At 43.8% G+C, this 25,320-nt stretch overlaps 1 protein-coding gene across 5 annotated transcripts in view; it reads right to left on the bottom strand.

Moving 5' to 3' along the window:
- The window catches only part of CNTLN (centlein), a 505,942-nt gene that overhangs the window by 3,569 nt on the left and 477,053 nt on the right, over positions 1-25,320 (bottom strand). For all 5 annotated transcript variants that reach the window (XM_088457338.1, XM_088457337.1, XM_088457336.1 and 2 more), the window contains 2 exons: positions 24,701-24,889; positions 22,948-23,025 (listed from right to left, as the gene is read on the bottom strand). In XM_088457338.1, coding sequence (XP_088313464.1) covers positions 22,948-23,025; positions 24,701-24,889 — 267 coding nt within the window. The remainder of the gene's footprint in view (positions 1-22,947; positions 23,026-24,700; positions 24,890-25,320) is intronic.

The following is a 25,320-nucleotide window of genomic DNA, read 5'->3' as shown; positions in this document are numbered from 1 at the left end:
TCCACGGACAGACCCCGAAGGTCTGAGAACCAGTGCCGTCTGGGCCACGCGGGAGCTATCAACAGGAGCGTCCCTCCTTCCTGTTTGAATTTCCGGATTACCCGTGGAAGAAGGGAGACCGGAGGGAACAGGTATGCGAACCGGAACGTCCACCGGACGGACAGAGCATCCACCAGAGACGCCCCTTCGTCTCTTGTGCGAGACCCGTACACCGGCAACTTGTTGTTGTGCCGGGACGCCATGAGGTCGATTTCTGGAAGACCCACCTGTCCACCAGTAGTTGAAAAACGTCCGGGTGCAGGGACCATTCCCCCGGATGAACGTCCTGGCGACTTAGAAAGTCCGCCTCCCAATTTAGCATTCCCGGGATGAAGACCGCTGATATGGCCGGAAGATTGCGCTCCGCCCAAACCAGGATCCGAGAGACGTCTACGAGAGCCGCCCGACTGCGAGTTCCTCCTTGCCTGTTTATGTAGGCCACGGTGGTAGCGTTGTCCGACTGGACCTGCACCGGGCGACCCTGGAGAAACCGCTGTGCCTGCTGGAGAGCATTGAAGACCGCACGGAGTTCCAAGATATTTATTGGAAGCTCCGCTTCTGTCGGCGTCCACCTGCCCTGGAACAAGTGTGGACCCGAAACTGCTCCCCAGCCCCGAAGACTGGCGTCCGTTGTCAACAGGACCCAATTTGGAACCCAGAACGGACGTCCCTTGTTGAGGTGGGTCGTCTGTAACCACCACGCAAGGGACAGGCGAACCTCCGGGGTGAGCACAATCGTCTGGGACTTCAGAGACTGAGGCAGCCCGTTCCACTTGACAGGATCAGGTGCTGCAGAGGTCTGGAGTGAAACTGGGCGTATTCCACCATGTCGAACACCGACACCATGGAGCCCAGTAACCTCATCGCCGAGTGTAAGGACACCCGGCGGCTGTGCAGGCAACTGCGCACCCTTGACTGTAAAGCAGAGATCTTGTCCTCCGTCACGAAGATCCTTTGCTGTCCCGAGTCCAAGAAGGTTCCAAGATGCAGAATCCTCCGAGACGGGATCAGAGTGGACTTCTGCCAGTTGATTAGCCAGCCGTGCCGTTGCAGCAGTGCAATGGTCAGGTCCAAGTGGCGTAACAGGAGCTCTGGAGATCCTGCCACCAATAACAGGTCGTCCAAATACGGCAACATGCGGACTCCCTGCAGCCGCAGAGAAGCCGCCATGACCGCCATCACCTTGGTGAAAACACGTGGTGCTGTTGCCAGGCCAAAAGGTAACGCCCGAAACTGGAAGTGGTCGCTGCGGATTGCAAACCTGAGGAACTGTTGATGGCGCAAAAGAATAGGGACATGCAGGTAAGCGTCCTGTATGTCCAATGACACCAAGTAGTCCCCAGGTTCCAGCGCCAGAATGATGGACCGTAGGGTCTCCATCCGAAACTTCGGGACCCGCAAAGACTTGTTGAGTGCTTTGAGGTTGAGAATCGGACGATATGACCCATTGGGTTTCTGTACCAAAAATAGATTTGAATAGAAACCCTGGCCCCTCTGGGAGAATGGAACAGGCACTATAACTCCAGCCTGGAGCATAGTGTGCAATACCTTCCGCAGCTCCGTAGCCTTGTTCCGGTCTGATGGTAGACCCGTGGTGAAGAAGCGAGCCGGGGGTCTGTGCCGGAAGTAGAGGGCGTATCCGTGGGAAACCACCTTCAGAACCCAAGTGTCTGTCGTAGTGGTCGACCAACACTGGGCGAACTGTAGCAGGCGGCCTCCCACCCTGGGATCCCCCAAAGGGAGGCCCGGACCGTCAGGCCGCAGGCTTGTCATCTGGCTTGGGGGCCGGACGTCTGGTACTCCATGCCTGCTTCCGGGGCTTGACCGATTTCTTAGGGCCAGCCTGTCGAGGAAACGACTGTGGTTTGGGCCTGCCCTGGGCCCTAGATGACCGTAGGACGATGGTCCAGAACCAGAAGGAGCAGCGGCCGACGGGAGACAAGCCGATTTGGCTGCCGCCAGCGTGGCCACAATCTTATCCAGATCCGGACCGAAGAGAACTTCTCCGGTAAACGGCAACGCTTCCAGACCTTTCTTGGAATCTGCGTCCGCCTTCCAGGATCGCAGCCACAAGGTGCGACGAGCAGCTACCGCTGCTGAAGAAATTCTAGACACCAGAGTACTAATGTCTAGAGCCGCCTCGTTGATGTAGGTGGCCGAATCACGGAGATTGCCAATCAACTCCGCCTGTTCGGCCGGACAGTCGGATTCAAAAGAAGCCTCTAATGAATCCGCCCAGCGCTCCATCGCTCTGGCAACCCAGCAAATGGCCATAGCCGGCCGTGCTGCCCCCCCTGCAAGGGAATAAGCGGACTTCAGGCAGATTTCTACCTTGCGGTCCATAGCATCCTTAAGGGAGGACATGGATGGCATCGGCAATGTGGCACTACGGACAAGACGGGTCACGTGAGAATCCACCTGTGGAGGGGATTCCCACTTAGCAAAATAATTATCCACGAACGGATAAGCCACCGCCAGGCGTCTCTGCGGCTGGTATCTTTTGCCAGGTTGTTTCCACGCCTCCTCTAAATGGTCCACCAACTGACCCGAAAGAGGAAAGACTGTGGCATCGCCCTTCACATCTTTGAAAAAGGCATACTTAGATTTAGCCGCTGGGGGAACTTCGTCCTCAATCACCAAGGCTGTGCGGACCGCCCGAATAAGTCCAGGAATATATACTTTGGACTTAGCATCAGCGTCCTTAGTATGGAGAGGTTCCTGATCGTAAGGATCCAGAATCTCCCCATCATCAGACGTCCCTTCGTCATCCTCATAAGGAGCGGACAGAGACGCCACCGGCCTTTTGTGAGGCCGCATCACAGACTCCCCTTGCAACACATCCGACAAGTGCTGTACAGAACTCGTCAGGGAGTTAACCCACGCTGGCTCCTGAGAACCCGGGAGCGGGGAAATAGGGAGACTGTGGGGTACCACCAATTGTCGTGGGAACCCCTGCATGGGTGACGACACCACAGACTGCTGGGACAAACCCATCAGAGTAAACGCGGGCTGCGGAGCTAACTGGCCTACTAAAGCTGTTAACGCCTGAGCGAAACAAGCCCAGGGCGGCTCCTGTACCGGTGCTGTAACCGTAATAGGCCGCGCCATGGACAAACACTGCCGGCAAAGGCCCTCCGCTAACGGTACTTTGCACGTGGTACACTGTAGCCGGAGGGGAAAATCACTTTCAGACATGATGGCACCACGTATGTGACCTCTCTCACCAATTAAGTATTAAATAGGCGAGAGACCACCCTGCAGCACCGCACCACAAGGGCTTTAGCAGAAAGAACAGGGACAGTAATAAAGCTGACAGTTTAGAGAAGAAAAGTTACAGGCAGCGCTAGCACAGTCACATACAATGCAGAGAAATAACAATTCCTGCACTAACAGCGCTGATCACTCAACTACACAGACACAGGGCCTGGTAGGACACAGCGCTGCATACACAGACCTGAGCCACAGCGGAGGAGAGGTATGCGGGGGGACCCAGACCACGATGCTTCCGTCCAGCGCTTCCAGCAGCGTTCACCATGCGTTCTGGAGAAGATGGCCGCCGAGGAGCAGAGAGGAGGCTGGCCTGGGGGAGGAGCGCTGCCACAGGACCAGTCGGCAGCATGCAGAGAGGGCTGTGTGCAGCGGGGGAGGCGCCGGCTGTGAGACAGGGAAGGCGCGCTCCCCTGGCATGCATTTAACCCCTGGAACGCCGCAGCGCTACCGCTCTGCTGCGGTCCGCTGTCCCAGGGGGTAGTGGAAAGCGCAGGTTGGTCGCCTGGCTCCACGCTGCAGCCAGTCCCCAGGGAGCCCCCTGCCTGGGGACTTAGGACCATGTGACCAGCGGGGACCCACCGCGGGACCCCGCTGCTTACCTTTGTCCCCCTTGGATCCGGCCATGGTCCGGAACATCTGGGGTCACCGCTAGCTGTGACCCCAGATGCTCACCAGCATCCCCGGATCGGTACCGGCGTTCTGGTACCGGCGGGGGTGTAGGGAAGACAGCATGGACGTCAGGACTGACTGTCCATGCTGTACATCCAGATGTGCAGCCACAGCTGCACTGAAGAAAGCTTCAGGGGCTCTTCTAGCCCCCCACTCCGACAGGTGCACCCGACGCCGGCCGGGCACCAAACTAAACTGAGGTGCCTTGGCTCAGGGGCGGGGTATAGGAGGGGGACCCTAGTGCATCCTGGGAGGCTGAAAAGCTTAACTCTATGGTGCCCAGCGACTGACGTCACACCTATACCCCAAGGTATCCTGTGGATACCCTATGGACCCTGAAGTAGAAATGGTCCTGTATCCAAGACAGCATGTGCAGTTCTTGAAACAGTTATCTGGTATGGTCGCATGGGATATGACCACAGCCAGCTGGGCTTTTGCTGTCACGCTCACATCCCAGCAAACGTATCATCAGTTTAAGTACCCCAGCTTTGACTGAAGAAATGTGTAGAAAAGATTTTCTCCTCCTACAGTAATGTACTGGTCTCTGAGGGCCAACATCACTGTTGAATTCACACCTAGACTGCAACGTAAATGGCATTCTGGGGCGCATGCTCCGGTTATAAAAGTGTGTGGTGAGGGACCCCAGCACTGTTAGGCTGATCTCTGTGAATGAATCAGCTACAGCATCAATCCTCCCTGACACTCTGCCTAATGGGGAAAGGTACTGCCAGGTTAGGGGTGGTAATGGTCATTTGGCACTGGGGGTGGAGTGGTGCCACAGTGGGAACTTATGGACACTGGTGGGAGGGTAGTGATACTGGGGATCTATTACAACTAGGAGTTGGGGATAATACCACTGAAGGTCTATTGACTCTGGGGTGGGGGGGTAGAGAGTACAGTTCTTTTAGTAACTTATGTACATGTGGGGGTGCACCCATTTTTTTCCAATAACATATTTCAATGCATTTTGAAAAATATGTTCTAAACTTGATTTAAAAAAAAAATAAAAAAACCTCTGAGCTGTTGCTGTTGAAGTTGGATAGCGCTACTGGACATACTCCATTTTTGCTCCTATAAGGAGGTTTCAATCCCTAACCAAGGTGGTCATCATCTGTATTACCATGCATCCACGGAATCTTCTTGTCACTGTGTTACAAGTGCCACAGTGTCCCACTTTGCTACAGATGCTATTACCGCACGAACAGCTAACACCACTAATTAGCAATTGCTAATACCAATTGTATCCTGCACAACTACCCACATACAGTCACCAGCTGGTGACCTGTATACTCCACTGAAGCTTCTTCCCATATGCAAAATTTTGAGTACAGCTGTACTAATCTCATTACTGCTGAATAAACTACCCCATTAGTTATGTACTAGGTTGTTCACTGACTCAGGGCATCCACTGGTGTGTACAACTTCTCTGCCATACCACTGCCAATAGTAGACACATTAAGTATTTACAACTTACAGTATTTGATGTTTTTACAAAAGCTTTGCATTGCTACAAAAGCATGTAAAATATGTATTTAAATTAACTTAAATGCAATTGAATTATTTACCAGAAGGTGGTGGTAGTGGATAAGTGAATCTGCAATTTTACATAGTGTGGTTTAGAAGTGCTTACTTAAAAATGTTTCAGAAAATGTGTTTTATATCTCCAGGACTATCACTGTGTAACAGTAAGGATGTTTCTATAGAGAAAAGTGAACTGATGTAAATCCATTCCTTAAGTGTAAAACAACTTTGACATTTAATTTTTTCATGCAAGGGCAAAACATATTTAGATAGACCTACTATAACGTAGAAATACATAGTTCAAGCCGATATTAGTACTGTAGAATGAATTTGTGGTTGTATTAGCAAGTCCAGTAAAGTATTAATATACACATTGTTAAAGGGCTATATTCGATTTATATTTTCCAGGCTGCCCTCAATGAGCAAATATACAAGGGAATCTAGATACCAGAGATTTTCATTGTTTATTGACTTACTGGCAGACCTAAAGGGTGAGAGGCAGATAATGTTAAGACTTGAAAGAATGGATACTGGATATGTTTGCCTTTTGGGTAAGAAAAAGGTATATTTTAGTAATTTTTCAAACGTATGGTCAACCGAGAGACTAAGGGAGTTAAGCAGTTGGCAGAAAAAGGTGATATAAAATACTTATCTTTGGAGAATACATACAGTAGATTAAAAATCTATTAAATCAGAAAAATTTAAAAACAGCTGTTCTCTTTAAAGTTGAACAAGTAGAGCAAGCAGTGCAAGGACCAACAGGCTGAGCAGGCATCTACTTATGCATAGATGTAAGCATTAGAAAGTGTGCTGGTGAGTAGACGATAGTCGGGAGACAGAGATAGGTATTACATAATCTTTATTTTTAATTATTTTTGTTGTTGATTAAAAATATATATCAACTATAAAATAGCTGTTTACATTAGCATTAAATTTAATTTCAGCTGTCCCAAGCAGTAAGGAGAATACTTAGGACAGAAAGAAAATCCATAAAACCAAGCAGTAAGGAGAATACTTAGGACAGAAAGAAAATCCATAAAACCAACAAAAATCAGGTGTTTTTCACCAGAGATAGGTTTATTGAGAAGTATCCTCGCTATACCTTGCCCTTGTAGAGCATAGGGAAGACTATTTCACAAGGACAGAGGTGGTACAGAACCTACTATCGCGATCTCAGAATGGTGATACCAGAGATTCCAAAAAAAAAAAAAAATTAAGATAAAGTAATTTTCATTTGCCAAATATATGAAAAAAAATATTATTTTCTTTTCTTTCTAATTTTTATAATTTTGCTACTGGAAAAACAGGTCTGGGCTTCCAGCGTGCATGTGTTAACCATGAAGCTGGATAGAATAGTGACCTAAAAATGTAAGAGTGATATACAAAATTGAGCACAAAGGCTTTTTGCAGCATTATTGGTCTATTTTTGTTCAACTTCAATTGTGAAGACTATGCTGGCACTGTATACATAAAAGTTAACAATATTGTTTAATCACATTCCCTTATATGAGGCAAGTGGATGGCTTAGCTTGTCACAATAGAAGGCATGCACAATTTTGAAATAAGGCTGTATCATGATGTTTCCTGCTAAGGATATTCACAGGAAAGTGCCTCACTAACGTATGTATTTACTATTGTGTGTGAAATAAGATTTAAGAGGTAGAGATTACATATTTTAGTGGGTTGTCACACATCACACCCCATCTTCAGAGATGCAGTGGATATTATATCTGCTAGGAAATCCTACAGGAGCAGCTGTCACTGCTGGCAGCTGTATGTTATTAACCTTTTGAACATGATTTTGAATGTGATTTGTTAATTCACAGCCACAGTTCTACTATGAAAGGGTGTGCACACTTATGCATACAGGGTATTGTAGAATCTGTATTTCGGTTATTCGAAAAAATGGTCTGATTCTTAAATAAATATAAATTCCAACATGATTTATATTGGTATTATATACTTTACATCTCAAATACATGAAATTTCAATAAGGGTGTGTAGACTTTTTATATCCACTTTAACAAGATTAGAATTTGACCTACTGTATAGTTTTAATAGGACATTTTTTACATAATCAATGCACATTTTATAAGGAAAAGCGCATTAAAATTAAAAAATGTGACTTGAAAATAAAGTCAGTCCTGATGCCACTAACTCTCATTAACACATAAATCACATTTTAGGAAACAAATGGAGACTGCAAAAGTAATTTAAGAACGATTCAAAAGGGAATTAAACAAGTGTTTAATTTGAGTTTTTAAAAGAAAAAATAAATTCACATTCCCATCTTGGATTTATGTGTTTTTTAGTTTTATTTCCTGAAACTTTGTAACTTTAAATGATCCTCAATGTATTTGTCCCACCCAGTTGTCTTCATCTAACAGATTCTAAATGAAGACCTAACACCTTAATCGACTTTTTGTGTGTTCTTCACTTTGATTCATTGCTTGCAGGAAAAGAAAACTGATCGGGAGGCCAAAATTTGCATAAGACTAAATAAAATAGTTAACTAAATTAAAAGTTATCCTATGCTAGCATTTACAAAAATGTGTTATATTGAATGCTGGATGCAGTGATATCCATAATACAAGCTGGCAAGTAACACATCAGGTTTTCTTTTTCATTTTAAGAACTACACAGTTGTTAGAACCAATGTGATTGCTAACAGAGGTCAAGACAAAGCATAAAGGTGCATACACACAACGATTTTTTTAACGATTATCGATAACGATATCATTTATCGTTCAATCGTAAAAAAAAATCCTTCACTTTCTGAGTTAAAACGATGAACGATTATCGTTCATGCACTTTCACATTTGTAGTTTAGTCAGACTAACCAATTCAACGATTTTCAGTAAGGTATTATGCAATAATCGTTTGTAGTTCAAAAAAATTGTTCATTACATTTAGTAAATGAACGATTTTAGTAAACGATTTTCGTTCATTTTTCCCTTGAAAAAATGAACGAAAATCGTTTACTAAAATCATTCATTTACTAAATCGTTGTGTGTATGCAGCTTAAGAAATTAGTTTTATACATATTTCACATTTACAAATGATAATACATTTGTATGCTATCATTGGCAATTATAACTAAAAAAAGAATGCAGCAAATGGAATAAAAGCAGCTAATATCTATTTTGCTTTATAGGTTTATATTAACATTGTAATGTTTACATGTCATTTACATATATGTACAATTACTGAGTAGGTAAACACATCCAAACAGATATGTGAAATGAGTTCCATGTGAAATAGATGGACTGATGCTATAGTGATTACCGTGGTAGATTGAAATTGCAGATGTTCTAAATATATTTATAGTCTAACCTGATAAAGGAACACTTCCATAGTATTCATCATACAGGCAATGGTTAACCTACACTAAAGGGAGGAGAGCTACTCTCGCAGCTGTGCTGTCTGATAACTACTCACTAGTGTTTCAATCCAGCCGCATTCAGGAGTGCACATTTTGAATATTAATGGTGGGATGTGTACAACAATCTCAACATATACAACAAATGTAAAAAAAAATATATAATATATAAAATACTGATTAAAGAAGAAATAAACCTCTTCAATTAAAGAGTTCACATTTTAAGTACTATGTGATCCCCAAAATAAATCTTAATGGAAGGTAACAATAAAAGTACTAATGGTTCACTGAAGGTTGTAGCCTCCCCGCAGTTAAACTGTAAACAGCAATTACTGATTAGTAAATGGTAACTTCCCACTCCCTATTTTTTATTTCACCCTAAACTATAAGATTAGATTGTAAAAAAAAAAAAAAAAAATTAAGTATCTTTAAAACATTATTGTTCTGTCACAGAGGAATAAAATTAGCTTCAAAATGATCTAAAGGGATATGATGCAGTTCATTATGTTAAACAGCAACAGCAGTGATTTCCTAGTGTTCATAAAGACTGCTCAATTAAATTTACCTCCAGTCAATAATTAGGAGTCCACAAATAAACGCAGGCAATTAAATCAATACTACTGGACAATTATGTTCCATAGACCTCGCTCAGACAGACACTATATTTTACATAGCAGCATTAAATGGGCTGGGTGAAACAGTCAACATTCTCACGCTCATCATTAGCAGAGGTATAGAACCCAGAGTAATGCACCCATCTACAGAGAATGTATATTCCACGCCAGGAGGCAAATTTCTACTAATATTGGCAATGCAATTTAAGACAATAACCTTTTAAATGGAAGGGGGATTATTATTTGCACTCTGGAGGTACTAAAATCGGCACATTTCATATATTATATGTTGCGATTTCTTATTTGAAACTAATATTAGTTTAATAGTTTCCATGAAGTATATTGCAAATTAATTTTAGCACATCACGGAATACTTTAAGCTTTTTTAAAGCCACAGAAGTAGTCGTATACTGAATGTTGTCCAGTGATGGTTAAATTAAGTTGCTGAATATGTTTAATTATAATGGCTACATCTTGTCCTGACCAAATGATGTTAAAACTACATTTGTTTGTCTAAAAAGATATTTAAATGGGCACACACAGTATAATTCTATTACCATCTTTTATACAAAAATCAATATAGCAAAAATCAGATATGTTCATTTGTTCTAAAGGCCTCTGTCACCCTGATTAATAGATTGCACAATGTGAAATGCATAAAGCATAGGTGTCGCATAGTAAGTTTAACTGCACTAAATATAATAACATGATTCTATCATAGAAAAGCTGAGCATATATACGAAAAGGAAAAATGCAAATTAAATAATAATAAAGTACAAGATTAAAATAAACTAATTGCCTATACTGTGTAGAAATAATGATTTACAATCAGTGTATTGAATCTGCTACCTCGTTTTCCCCTCTCAAGAGCCGCATGTATCATGGATGCATATCAAATATTTCAATGGATTTCACACTACGTGGGATTATTTCACAGACAGAGAAAACTTACATGAAAAAGAAGAAAAAAAGTTTTGAGAATTCTTGTAAATGATGTCAAAACAAAAGCAAATCTATGACTTGAGAAGCAGGGCTCTCACCTGCCAATAAACTGCCCTTGATCACTTGCAAGAGGGGATCCTCCCAGCTGACTAGATGTGTGCAGAAAAAGAGATACTTGAAAGGGAAGAAAAAGTATCACACAGGTCACAGCAGCAGTCTCAACCGAACCTTCTGGGATTTCAACTAGTCTCGGCCTTGTCATCCTCTATGCAGCTTTCCACTCTGCCCAGAAAATGTCGATATGAAAATGTTTGAGGGGCCTCTGGTGGAAATTTTTTCATTCTTTCTGCATCGACAGGATGCCAAATCAATATTTAGTTCCCACTAACAAGCTGCTCGAGGTCTCAGTAGAAAATATTGCAGAGAGTGCGGGAAGACACAGTAATAAACAGCTGTCTGACTGTGAGGAAAACATGAATTGACTGGAAGCAGGTCCATAGTAAAAGGTCACTGAAACCCATGAACTCTTCAGGTGTCCCCATCAACTACTGACTTTAAAGAAGAATCTTCTCCTAAGAGGGAGTAAAGAATAGATCCTTGTTTTCGTACAAGACAGCATGTACGTCAGGCAGATAATTAAATTAGTCAATTTGTTAGAATTCTACAAACCTTTCCCCTCTATTCTATATTGTTAACCCACTGCAGGCCAGCAGTTTATACTGAAATTACAGCTTTTTGCTATAGATCTTATTACTATGATAAAATGTGGGAAATTACTTCTAAAAAATGAATGAATTAGTTTGGTGAAATTATCCAGATTAAAACTCGTTTTCTCAGGGGTATCATTTGAATACAAAACTGATTCTTTATTATGACATTTGTAACAACATGTTCTATGTCATATAGGATATTTTATAAATAAAAGTGTATTGGAAGAGACTGGCTTTTTCATGGATATTGTCTTTTTGTTCAGAAAGAATTGACCCAATTCGAAGTAAGGTTTATGCTGCAGCCTCCCCCCAAAAATAAAGGAAATTAAAAAGTAGGGAGATCAGACATTTAGCATTGGGTCCCAGACTATTAGGTGCAATGTTGCAGCCTACAATATGTCATCTGGTAAGGAAGAACACACTTCCTTTGTATGTTAAGTATTTGCTAAAAAGTACACGGATTTGAAAACTGGCCAATTATTTTACTTTGCACTGAACGAAAAGATCGAATATCAAATGCAAACCACACAATATGCATAATTGAAAAAGTGTCCGGTAACTAAACATACTTTTAAGTCATTAGCACTTATCAGTAAAACAAAATTGTACACGTAGTGTGTATGTATATATATATATATATATATATATATGCATATATATATGCATGCTGAATTAAATATAGATATAGGTGCTTTGCAATAGGTGTGCTAGGTGACTGTCTCACCTTTGAAAGCAAAGTTGCTGTGAGCTTTCAAACAGATAGCATATCCACTGATGTGATAGCTATTTTCAGGTTATAATTCTGAGCAACAGAATAGGGACTTGCAGTAAAGTGGGTGCCCTTGACTGGGGCTGCAAGCTTAAGGGCACCGATCAATTAATGAACCAAAGCCCCACTATTTACTACTATTATTAGTTATTATGGTGAGTGCAGAGCCCCTGTGATTATATATATATATATATATATATATATACACATACATACACTGTATATAATTATTTCAGCATTCTTTTGCTATAACTATTTTAAACCATGATATTGCTATTAATCTACTTTAGTCTGAGGTGTGACTTAGCTTCCTCTGCGAATTCCTGAGACCACTGGACATTATTTTAACTTTTTTTTTTTCACTGCTTTGCTTAAGTGAATTCAACACATTATCCTCCTGCACTACAACACTGGCAACATCATCACGTGGACAAGGTCAACCAGCAATCAAGTATAGATGTGGACAAGAATGATACAATGACGGCATGCTGACAGCATGGGACCTATGTGCTTAGGAGATTCTTTGCAGAAGTACTGAACCACTACATTTTAAATGGTTACTTAACTAAAACACTGTATGAACTTTGTTAAAATACTGTGATTTACCATTATTAATAAGACATTTCAATGACTTCAGTTCAGATTAGTTAAATGATATTCACATGCTGTTTTGCTGCACTGCTGTTCTAGAGAAGGCAAATACGTGCATATTAATGGAGCCTCATACTATTTGTGGGCCTTTCCAAGACAACAAAATTACCTGTACAGCAAATACAGATGTGCCCTCATACACTGTTGCTGAAGTCACACCAAATAACCCCTCTTGGTGTGCCAAGTCCCAGGAAACTAGGCTGCACCAATCGTCTTTCCCGCTTTAAAATGTGTCTTATTCGCATAAATAAAACAACTAGGAGTGACAAAACTGCATTGCTAGATTACACTGATTAATTTGATATGCAACATTTGTACATCAGTGCGTGAGAGTATGAAACTTTATACGAAGTGCCATGATGCAGCAGCTGCTGCTTTTTCTCACTCCAAAATCTGCTGTACTCAGGCCCGGCGACAGGGGGTCTAAGAAGAAACCTGTACCAGGCCCCGAGATCCCAGAGGGGCCTCGAGGTCCCCCTAGGTCCAAAGGGGCACAAATTGGGGCCATGGACTCACTGATCCAGTCGGTGCAGTGCAGCCACGGCTGGGACCCATACCCACCGCTGCGCATCTCCCTTGTAGCCTGGCACGGGCAGCTCTGGGTTCTGCCAGGTTGGTCAGTTGCGACCGGGGCCAGGCGTGAACTTTCAGTCGGCGACGAGGTGGCATGTCCGGTACAGCCGCCCGCACAACTTTTCCTGGAGGACCAGTGGAAGCTGACTCAGCAGGCTGCAGTGGTGAGGAAGGTGATTGAGGCTGGTAATGGGACTTAGGAAGGTTGATGGGGGCTGTGGAAGGTGATTAAGGATGGTGATGGGGGGCTGTGGAAGGAGATTAAGGATTGTGATGGGGGCTGAGTAAGTTTGATGGGGGGCTGTGGAAGGTGATTGAGAATGGTGATGGGGGCTGTGGAAGGTGATTGAGGAAGATAATGGGGGTTGAGGAAGGTGGTGGGGGCTGAGGAAGGTGATGAGTCTGGGAGCTGACAAAGGTGAGGGGCTGTGGATGGTGATGAGAGTCTAGGGGCTGACAAAGGCGATTAGGGGATGATGGCTGGCTACAGACAGACACTCTCCCTCCTACCACTGAGACATCCACATCACCGTCAACAAGATGACCTTGGAAGAGACGTCAGACAAGAACTTCAGCCTGCATCATCAGTGACAGAGAGACAGTGTGGCAAGTCATAATGTATTTTTACTTTATTTAAAGGGTGACATATCTTTCAATTATCATTATCATGCGTCACATATCACACATGCAGGGGAGGGATGTGTGGGTGGTGGTGAGGAAGTGGGGGCCCCAGAGACATCAGTGTACCGGGCCCCAGGATTTCTATTGCCGGCCCTGGATGAACTTAATCTGCAACTTTGTACGTGTGTAAAACCAAATCCTATGCGGTTAATGTCACAGCCTGTTTGGAGGTATCCTAACCATTCCCTTCTCCCTACCCTAACCCTGTTGGGATGCCAGTGTCGGGATTTTGAACATTAGGATCGCAAACACCGCGATCCCGTACCCATCCTGTACTGAGGGGTGGGTTCGGGATCCCAGTAGTAGGAATCCTGGCGCTCAGAATACAGACAGCGGCATCCCGACAATCAGAAGCCCGATGCATCGAGGAAAGACCCTAAACCCTTAACACCCCCCTCCTAACCCACCTTTACTGCAGGTTAACTCTAACACTTAACGTCGGAATGTCAATGGTCGGGATTCCGGCACCTGTATTCTGATCGCCGGGATGCCGACTAGATCCCATACTGAGCTGGCCCCTCTGTTTTCTTCAGAGACTGCTCTCTGATCTTCTCATCACTGCGGACAGTGCTGCAGCCTCCCCATATGAAAGGGAGCTCCAGCAATCACTGCACATAATGGGTCCCTGAACAGCTGGTACACCAGCGCTTTTGTAATGGGTCTCCTCAGGTGTTAGCTGCCCTCTTTACTGCAGGCTCTGGACCCTCTCACGGCTCACAGCAAAAGCTCCTCTACAGAGCATAGGGCTGAAAATAATTTAGACTTGCCGAGAGCCTAAAACCTGCCTGGGAAAACTACCAACACAATGGTGAATACCGCATCACAATCGGTTCAGTGGTTGCGGAGTTTATCGCAATTCCGACAAACAGACGTTCTCATTTATAAGATATATAGTTATGGTGTATATTTGCTCTTTCTAATATACAGCCTTCTGGTGTGTGCTCCCTATGGAGTCGAAGAAAAGGATTTAACAAGGTAAGACCATAAATCCGACTTTCTTATTTCTCCACTAGGGGTCACAGGGAGAACGAAGGGATGTCCTAAACTTACGCCCTATGGAAGGGGACACTCCTGGGCTGCGCTAAGAACACATCCCCCAAAGGCCGCATCTGCGGAGGCGATGGTATCAAAGGCATAGAAACGGATGAAAGTATGGGCAGAGGACGCGCCACGTTAAGCTGCCCACGAGGCTTCCACTGACCTAATTAGAATGAGCAGTTACCACAGCAGGGGCAGGAAGATCCGCCACAGAGTAAACGTGGCGGATAATCAAGCGGCGCCACCAGGCCAAAGTCTGTTTAGCAGCCAGCCAACCCCACTTGTGAAAATCATACAAGACAAACAGAGAATCAGATCTGCTGAGATCTCTGGTCCTGTATACATAATCCGGAAAGCCTTCACTACATCCAGAGAGGCCTCCTCCAGCAAAGAACTCAGCTGGTACCACAATCTTCTGGTTAATGTGAAACCAAGATACAACCTTGGGTAGGTAACCTAAGCACGTCCCCAAAACAGCCGGAACCGAATGGAAGATTATAAAGGAGCAACAAGACAAGGCGCTTAAGTCGGCAGTGGCCAGGCTGACGCATTGGCAAGCAAGAAGAGTCTTCTATGTAAGCCAATAAATGTCCACCATATCATAGGGTTCAAAAGGAGCCAACTGGAGAGCCCAAAGAACCAAGGAGAAATTCCATGGAGCCACTGGAGGAACAAACGGTGGCTGCACGTGAAGGACGCCCTGAAAAAATGTCTGTATGTCCGGTAAGAGTGCAATCTGCCACTGAAAGAGCACAGACAGAGCAGGGACCTGTACTCTCAAAGAAGAGAGCCGGAGGCCCTAATCCAGGCCGACCTGCAGAAAAGAGAGGACTCTTGAGAGCCTTAAGGACAAAGGATTGAAATCTCTATCCGAACACACAAAGTAGGTTGGCCAACACGGTGGAAGGCTTCCCATTAGGCATAGTACTGATGACTCCTGGAACACCTTTGCTCTCAGGATGGACATCTCAAGAGCCAACCCGTCAAAGTGAAACGGGCCAGATCAGGATGGAAGCACGGACTCAGACATAAAATCCAGCCGCAGAGGCAGAATTAGAGGAGCGTCGATGGAGAGGCACAGAAGATCCGTACCACACCTGCCGTGGCCAATTCGGAGTAACCAGGATCACTGTGCTGCCCTCCAATTTGACCTTGCGGAGAATCCGCTGGCTCATTGGAGGAAAGACATAGATGAGCAGGAACATCCATGGCATCCACCAGGCGTGCTCCAGGATCCCTTGTGCAGGAACAGTATCTCGGCAGCTGGTAGCTATGCCATGACGCCATCATATCAATGCCTGATGGGCCCCAATGGCTGACCAGTAACTGGAAGAAATCTGGATACAGAGCCCACACGCCTGAATGAATGTGCTTGCGGCTTAGGAAGTCCAGTTTCTAATTGTGCACGCCGTGAATGAAAACTGCTGACAGGGCCAAAAGGCGAAGCTCCGCCCAGTTTCATTGCGCCGCGGCAGAGAGCTGCCCTGATGGTTTATGTAAGCAACAGCTGTCGCATTGTCTGACTGCACCTTGATCGGACATCCCTGGAGGAGAGGCTGAGCCAATCAAAGAACTCTGTACACCTCCCTGAGTTCCAGGACACTGATAGATAATCAGCTCTCCTGAGCCATCCACAGTCCCTGGAACGTCTGCTGACCAGACACCGCCCCCCTCCCCCAAAGACTTGCGTCTTTAGTGAACAAGACCCAGTCCTGGATCCAAAAGGGGTGGCCCCTGTCCAGGTGGGACCAGTGTAGCCACCATAAGAGGGAGTGAGTGACGAACCTCCTTTGAGAAAATTATCATCTGCGCCCTGAGGTGCAGAAAGGATTTGTACCAGCTGACCAGAACCCCCCGTTAATGAGGACGATAGTGAAATTGGGCACACTCTACTATGTCGAATGTGGAGACCAAGGAACCCAGAATCTGCATGCAGGAGTGGATTGACATCCATCGATGACCGGAGAATGTGTGAACCTTGGATTGCAGGGCCTGGATCTGGTCTGCCAGATGGAAGACATGCTAAACCCTGGAATACAGCAGAGCTCCCAAATTGCAGCATCTCCTGAGAAGGTACCAACGTAGACTTTCCCCAATTCATCATCCACCCGTGTGACTAGAAGATCCAACGTCGGACAAATATGGTCCCTCCAGACATCTGGACACTGAGCCAGGAGAAGGTCGTCCAGATAAGGCAAGATTCTGACACCCCTTCGATGAAGGTGCGCTGTCATGACCACCATGACCTTTGTAAATACATGATGCACTGTGGACATTCTAAATGGTATTGCCTGAAACTGGTAGTGATCTGACAGCACCACAAATCTGAGGAAGCACTGGTGGCTTTCTTGGATGGGGATGTGTAAATAGGCATCCTGGATGTTCAAAGATGCCATAAAATCCCACGGTACCATAGCTAGAATGATGGGGCGAAGAGACTCCAAGCAGAATCTGGGAATCTGCAGATAACTGTTCAGTGCCTTCAAAGAAAGGATGGGCCAAAATGAGCCATCCGGTTTTTGGACCAGGAAAAGGTTGGCATAGAACCGCGTACCTCTTTGAGACGGGGGAACTGGTATGATGACCCTGGAAGCCAGAAGGGAGTGAACAAACTCCCTGAGATATCTTGATTTTCCTGGATCTGCTGGAAATCCTGTAGAAAAGAACCACGCCAGAGGATGCTTCATGGAAGTCAGTGTGTATACCTGAGAGACTACAGCCCTGACCCAAGCGTCTGTCATGGTTCCCATCCAAACTTCGCCGAAAAACAAAAGTCATCCTTCCACACTAGGATTCCCAAGTGGAGACCTGCCCCATCATGTGGCAGGTTTGTCAGCTGGTTTGGGAGCTGCACAACTGCAGGAACAAGACTGCTTACCACATGGTTTAGATCCCTTGGAGGAACTATGGAGTCGAGATGGCGCATAACCTCTGGCCTTTCCCTGTAGACAATATTAGGAGGGTATGGGAAAAGGAGCCATTGCACAGGAGTGTAAATAATAAGTGTAATAATAATGAAAAAGGTTTAGGATAAGCAGGGGGTGCTCTCTGAAGTTATGTATAGTAGAAACAAAGAAAGAAAAAGGGACTTCATACATGAGGCACACCCCAGACAAAGAGTATAGAAGAATATGGTGTAAATTGCTGAATGAGTGAAATAAAACAAATAGTTTTCTATTTTTAGAATTATTTAATAAAAGTAACACTAAACCAAAACACAAAATATCAATTGACGTATAACTACATAGCAAAATGACGAAAACAGTTATCAAATGGTTCAGAGTTGGTGACACTGTAAGTCTACTACCATTGGTATGTAGATAGAGTCTAAGAATAGGTATTGATGTACATCAAAACAATGATTTAATGAGAAGAGATATATATATATATATTAGAATAATATCTAAAATAATCGAATTCCTTTTAGAGACCCTCTGTAGTATTAATCGCAGAGACCATATAGCAGTAATTCAGTAGACTATTAAGGTGCCATACCTGGCAATAAGGCTAACAAAAAATAAAGTATACATATATTGTATATAGTGTATTTAGAGAGGATAAATCCTCATCACTAGGCGAAAATAAGACAAAGACTAAACATACATAACCAGACAAAATGACATATATAACATAGTTAAAAAGCTGCACATCCCACCCCAAAATTGGAGCAGAGAAAATGCTGGAGTATAATAAAGAGGCGTCCCTCTATTCAATATAGGAGAGTGTATGATGATCAAACAGGATAAATATCTAAATAGATATGAAAGACAGGATAAGTGCTCTTACTGGCCAGACTCTGCTGTTCCACTGTGGAACAGCAGAGTCTGGCCAGTAAGAGCACTTATACTGTCTTTCATATCTATTTAGAGATTTATCCTGTTTGATCATCATACACTCTCCTATATTGAATAGAGGGACGCCTCTTTATTATACTCCAGCATTTTCTCTGCTCCAATTTTGGGGTGGGATCTGCAGCTTTTTAACTATGTTATATATGTCATTTTGTCTGGTTATGTATGTTTAGTCTTTGTCTTATTTTCGCCTAGTGATGAGGATTTATCCTCTCTAAATACACTATATACAATATATGTATACTTTATTTTTTGTTAGCCTTATTGCCAGGTATGGCACCTTAATAGTCTACTGAATTACTGCTATATGGTCTCTGCGATTAATACTACAGAGGGTCTCTAAAAGGTATTCGATTATTTTAGATATTATTCTAATATATATATATATATATATCTCTTCTCATTAAATCATTGTTTTGATGTACATCAATACCTATTCTTAGACTCTATCTACATACCAATGGTAGTAGACTTACAGTGTCACCAACTCTGAACCATTTGATAACTGTTTTCGTCATTTTGCTATGTAGTTATACGTCAATTGATATTTTGTGTTTTGGTTTAGTGTTAGTTTTCTATTTTTAGAATTATTTAATAAAAGTATTTCTTTTATTTCACTCATTCAGCAATTTACACCATATTCTTCTATACTCTTTGTCTGGGGTGTGCCTCATGTATGAAGTCCCTTTTTCTTTCTTTGTTTCTTTCCCTGTAGACGAAAGGTAAGTTCTAGCCCTTGGATGTGCTGCCGAAGGCAGGAAGGCTGTCCTGGAGGCAGCCACTGTAGCAACAATCCTGTCCAAGTCCACAGGATGTCGAAAGAATATGGGAGCACCTCTAACGCTTTCTTAGATTGAGCATCATCTCACCAGGTACGTAGTCAGAGGGTTCTCCTGGCCGCGACAGTAGATGCCAACACCCACATGTCAATGGCCGCCTCACCAAGGTAAGAACCCGCTCGTTAGGCCACTTCCCATGCCTTTGCTGAAAACGGCCTTGACCACCCAAGCCGAAGCCAGAGTGGGCGTGCAACAGCCCCTGCATTGGTACAGGCCGTCTTATGAAGAGTCTTCAGCTTCCTATCTGTAGAATCCGTAAGGGAAGCCGTATTAGCAAAAAGAAGAATGGAAGATCTAACAAGGCGAGCGATGCGAGTATCAACTGGAGGAGGAGACTCCCACCTGCTCTGCAACTGTTAGTGGGTAGAAGGATGTAATGCACTTTGACTGGATGCGCCTATTAGGATGAGACCTTGCTTTCATAAGGATGTCTTCTAACTGCCCCGAACAAGGGAACTCGGTGATTGCTTTCTTCAGACGCTTGAAAACTGTGGCTTTGGATCTAGGAGTTTGTTCAGAATCCTCCACCTGCAGTACCACTGCCTTGATCAAAGCCTCAGCATTAACTCTAGACACAGAATCCTCAGGCACTGAGGAAGCTTCACCTGCAGAGGTGACTAAGATAATAGCCTCGTGCTCTGAGGACAATTAAGAATCTGAATCGCCTTCAGATAAGGACAGAGAACTTCCCCTTCTATAAGGTTTGCTCTTGGATGAACTGTCACGCTCTGGCTAAGATGATTCTCTGCCACGAGATTAGAAGACGTGGACCCAGGTTGTGGAGGGAACAGGAGGCGAGGGGCCTGGATTAGTGTTTTCCTCATACACTAGCACCGGATATTGGCGAGACCTGATCAAAGGTGCGGAGTCTAACCTACTGGGAGGTGTTCCCCAGTGACCCCTCCAAGCAGGATTTGGGATTAAGCTGCACCCAGTAGGCAGGCCGTGGCCATTTGGTCAGGTATCCGGCACAAGTGGGAAAAAATGTTAGAACACTACCAAAGGGCAAGCACAGGAGAAAGATATTGGAGGATTGTACTGAAGTGATGTACAGAGAACACACTTAGTGGTTTAGTCACAATGCTGGCACAGGAGATGGTATAATGAGCGTGTACTTGGATGATGTACTAAGTACACACTCTGTGGCTTTAGACGCAGCACTAACACAGGAGAATGGTATCACGAGATGGTACTTGAATGATGAACTCAGTGTACACACTGTGGCCTGAGACACAGCACAGGAGAATAGTATCAAGAGATGGTACTTGAATGATGAACTCAGTACACATGCTGAGGATTCAGCCGCGGAGCTAGCACAGAAGATGACTATTAATAAATTGTACTCAGAAGACGTTCTGAGTACACACATCGAGGAAAACACTAGGAACAAGTCACTAGAAGGAACAGAGCTTGGAACCTGGAATGCTGCAACAGCAGGTTAACACTGGTAGTAACGACATTGCACAGGAAACTTCCTTTTGTCCAGAGCCTGGTATATACCCTAAGGTAGCAGTCCATTGGAGGTCAGAGGACAACAACCAAAGCTACCATTGGGTAAAGGGTTATGTGAAAACAGACTGTCATGGCTGCGTGCATGACTAACTGCAGAAACCACATTACGGAGCGAGCACATGGACGTCCTTAGTGGGCCCCCGGTGTAATCCTCAGCGCGTCACCTGCTGCCACTCCTGGCATCTGACCGCTCTAGAGAATAGGTGAAGCCGGCGCTGAGGTGAGTAACGGCCAAACCTTGGCCGCAACCTGACACTATCCCTGTATAGCATCTGCTGGAAAGATGCTAACAACTGCGCCAACCCCTTTACAGACTCTGCAAATGACTGCATTCATGAAGGTTCTAGAGTAAAAAGTGGAGCAGTCTGGGTAAGACAAATGCTGGTACAGAGGAGCACCCCTGTAGCTAGACTAGCACTTATTGAGACATTACCTGTGTCAATGCTGAACCCCAATGACAATGACTTGTAAGCAGCTCCAATACACCATAAATGGGCTGCACAAATAAGAGAAAGCACCAACCTTTGGGATGTCTCAGTGTGACCAGTATACAGCAGCAGTGTGCACACAGGCCCAAAGAGTAGTGGACAAATACTACTCAACAATCCAGCAACAGCAGGAATGACCTAACCAGGCTACTAGGAGTAAAGGCCCCCATACATCAGCAATCGATTGTGGCAATTCTGCAAGTTGCAACAGATTGTGTATAAAAATCTGCAATGTATGGGCTTCACAGATTGCAAATTACAACCAAAAAGTGATTGGAATTGTTTACTCAGATTGTCCAACAAGTTGGATTTCACAGATGGATTGGGGCTGTAGATTGCTAGTGTATGGACATGATCAGCAGATTTGCAGACAGTTACCAGTAAAATGATGGGCCTTTCAAGATTGGCAGATCTGTGCTTGCTGCAATCGATATGCAAATCATTGAAAAAGATCTGTAGCGTATGGGCGCAGATTGCTAGATTGGGAAATCCTAAAATCAGGAAATAAATCTTAAATTGTTCAATTGTGGTTTTCAGATTGCTGATGTATGGGGGCAGGAGCCCAAGCTTCCCTCCCTACATCTGCTGAGGCAGGCAATACAATTAAACTGTCTTCCCAGCTTTATTTATGAGGTGGAAAGATGAACACCTGAGACAGGCGGCACAGAGAGAGCTGGATCATGTGTGGGGGAGGGGCTTACAGGAGGAGCTTGGCTCCCCCCTCTGGTATGGATCCCAGGACAATGGCCACCACAGCTACAAACAGTGTTCCCATTCTAAATGCCCTAGTGGTCTAGTGTTCAGAGCAGATACCCCTGGACCAACACTACCAGCACCGCCGGTGGATCTCCACACCGGCTGTTAAAAGCTGCAAATTAGTGACTCACTGCAAGCAGGGAGCCGCACTTACCTGGCCCCCTTGTGTCCGGCTGCGGGTTCTGAAAGGTGAGTACAATCTTTTCTGGAGCCCGTGGCGGAAGTTACCAACCCAGTTGCCAGTGCTACCATCCAAGAACTGTGGTTGCTGGAGTGGCAGTGAGGGCATCCATAGGATGCCTTTCACTGCCCCTCTGTAAACAAACAAAGAAAAAAATTAAAGGGGATCACTGCAAGCTGTGCCCGTTCCTTCCAGCACCAAACTGAAACTGGCTGGCTGTGGGCTGAGATACAGAGGAGAGGGAGCCCTGGGCTGCTGGGTAATAAAAATTAACCAGACTCCTCTCCAGGCTATACCCATCATCCTTCTTGTGCCCCCTAGTGGAGAAAGTATGTACTTTTTTCAGAACACTTAATTTTAAACTGTATTCTTGAAACTTATAATAAGCTATTTTATGCATTTACTGTAAAATGTATACTATGTAAATGTCTGGAAAAAAACACACAAAGGAATATTCCCAATACCTGTCCTTCAAGAAGCTTCATTATGTGGTTCATCCATTCTTTATCATATTCTACTGACCGCTTCTCATTTGCTATTTCCTAATGGGAGGAAAGGAGACACAATAATTTATGACAGGTTTATGAAAGCATTATGGACACAGAATAAAAAAAGCACATTGCATTTAAAACACCTTGCATCCAAAGTGACCAGAGTGCTCCACAGATACATTACACTTCCTTATTTTGCTAATAACAAGGAACAATCAATATCACTGTATCTTTCATAAAAGCGTGAAATGGCTATATGGACCTAATCCAGTAAGGTTGTGAGACCTCTTCTCCTTAAGTGCTGAACCATCTATCTTTACTTTACATTAACTATATACAAACAGTGAAAACATGTAAGATTTTTTTGTGTGTGAATATGTGGTAGAAAGGGGACAGTTGGGAAGTGGTGGCAAGTTCGTAATACTAGTGGGTTGTCCTTTCCTTACATTTATCAGCTATGTACTTGTGGTCAACCCTTGTATGTGTGATTTGCTTTGTACTGCAAAGCAGAATATGCACATGTTAAAATAAGGCTTTTGTACAGATTTTGCACCATCAATTTACTGATTCCTGATGTGGCAGCTCCCTTAACTACAATCCGCACATCTACAGAAAATGTTGTATTGACGTGTATAAAAATGCCTGGATGTTCAGTGGGGGGCTCGAAAATCTAGTGGAGGTCTCAGACATGGTTTACATGAGCCTTGATTAGAGAGAGAGTATTTTGTTTGCTGTGCTTTGGGCCACACGCACAAATTGCAGTGAAACAACTACCAAGTCTCCACTGGATCTTAATAAATACTGCAAAAGTACTTGGAGTTCCAGGAAGCACAGCGTTTCCAGCAGCAAGGGGACTCTCACCCAGGTCCTCCTCTACCCAATTGTGGTTTAGAGTTGGCACTAGACCCAAGGAAGGCAGAAGTTTAACAGATTAAATCTCACAGCACAGAACAATGTACCAGGGAGCATTTGGGCAAGGAAATGAATCCTCACTGCACACACAGTGAGCACAGTGTTAACTGAAAGATAATATTCCACCTTGATCCCTTGTGGCCAACCCAGACTTTAATACATCCAAAAGGTGCCTGTGTTGAGCCTAGTAACCTGTGTCAAAGTATCAGCAGACCTAATCCAATGCAAGCCGCCTGGAGGACACAGCCAGAGTAACCACCACAGAAGTTTTGCAGCAGTTAGACACCCAGAAGCAAGAGGTTTCATTTGCTGGAGAAGGAGCTCAGTGGTGGCACAGACTATTCACTTAGAAATCGAAGCAGTTTACTGCCTGTGAGTGGCTGCTTTGACTATGCAGTACCAGTAGAGATGACCAGTAGCGACAAGTTGTAGACAGTAAATGGACCATCAAAGAATCTGAAACCCCCCAAAAGGGTGGCAAAGTAAGGCCATCCAATCACAGCTATGCTTGTAATTAAATTGTAATTATATATAGCAGTAGTAACGCATAATATAAAATAGTATGTACGAAAAAATTACTTATTTTAAAAACTGGCCAGTCTGTTGTCAATCAGTTGTAAACTCTTTAGTTGAAAGAACCAGATTCCAATTACAGTAGATAGCAGCCTGAACAAAAACATCAACAATGCATAACAAAAGTAATAAGGTATGTGGTGTTAACAGGCAAATGAAGAGAATTTCAATAAGCTTCCTAAATGGTTAAACAATGTCCTCTTTCTAGAGTGAAAAACGAAAACATAATTTAGTTACTTACTTCTTCATCAGGAGCTTCCAATATGTCACTGAGGTCAGAGTGTGAGATGTTGAGGATAGAGGCTGCCAATGTCTGGGCTCTGTGCACAGACTGTTTGGATGGACCAGTGGCTGATTCCTTCAGTATTCTGGCTTGTCTAATACGGCTTCTCATTTCACAAACATCCATCTGAAGCTCTTTAGCTAAACTCTTAAAATAAAAAATAGCAGTTATTTCAATTAATAAACACATAGACAGTAATATTATAATTTAATTTATTACACAATACTAAACTGGTTTCCTACGTAAGACCTATAAGCATTTACTATTAAATTTTGCTAAATAGCTATTAACCATACTTAATTTGTCTTGGCTGACAGTAGTAACTTTTAGCAGATAAATAAAAACCAGAAATAGAATATACATATTATTAATACATCAGAAAACGGCATTAAATAATGGAGATGTGGTTCACTCTGTAATGTCACTAGTTGATCAGGACTTGAAACCGTTATTTTGAATATATATATATAGATATATATATATATATAGATATATATAAAAATAATGAAAAAGTTACCAACAGTACAGTATCATCCTCTCTACCTTCTTTCGGCCGTAACAATCATCCATACCTGGAT

The sequence above is a fragment of the Taudactylus pleione genome, unplaced genomic scaffold (genome assembly GCF_031769625.1).
Source record: "Taudactylus pleione unplaced genomic scaffold, aTauple2 ptg000757l, whole genome shotgun sequence".
NCBI classification, from domain to species: Eukaryota; Metazoa; Chordata; class Amphibia; order Anura; family Myobatrachidae; genus Taudactylus; species Taudactylus pleione.
This window is presented reverse-complemented; position numbering and strand designations above follow the sequence as displayed.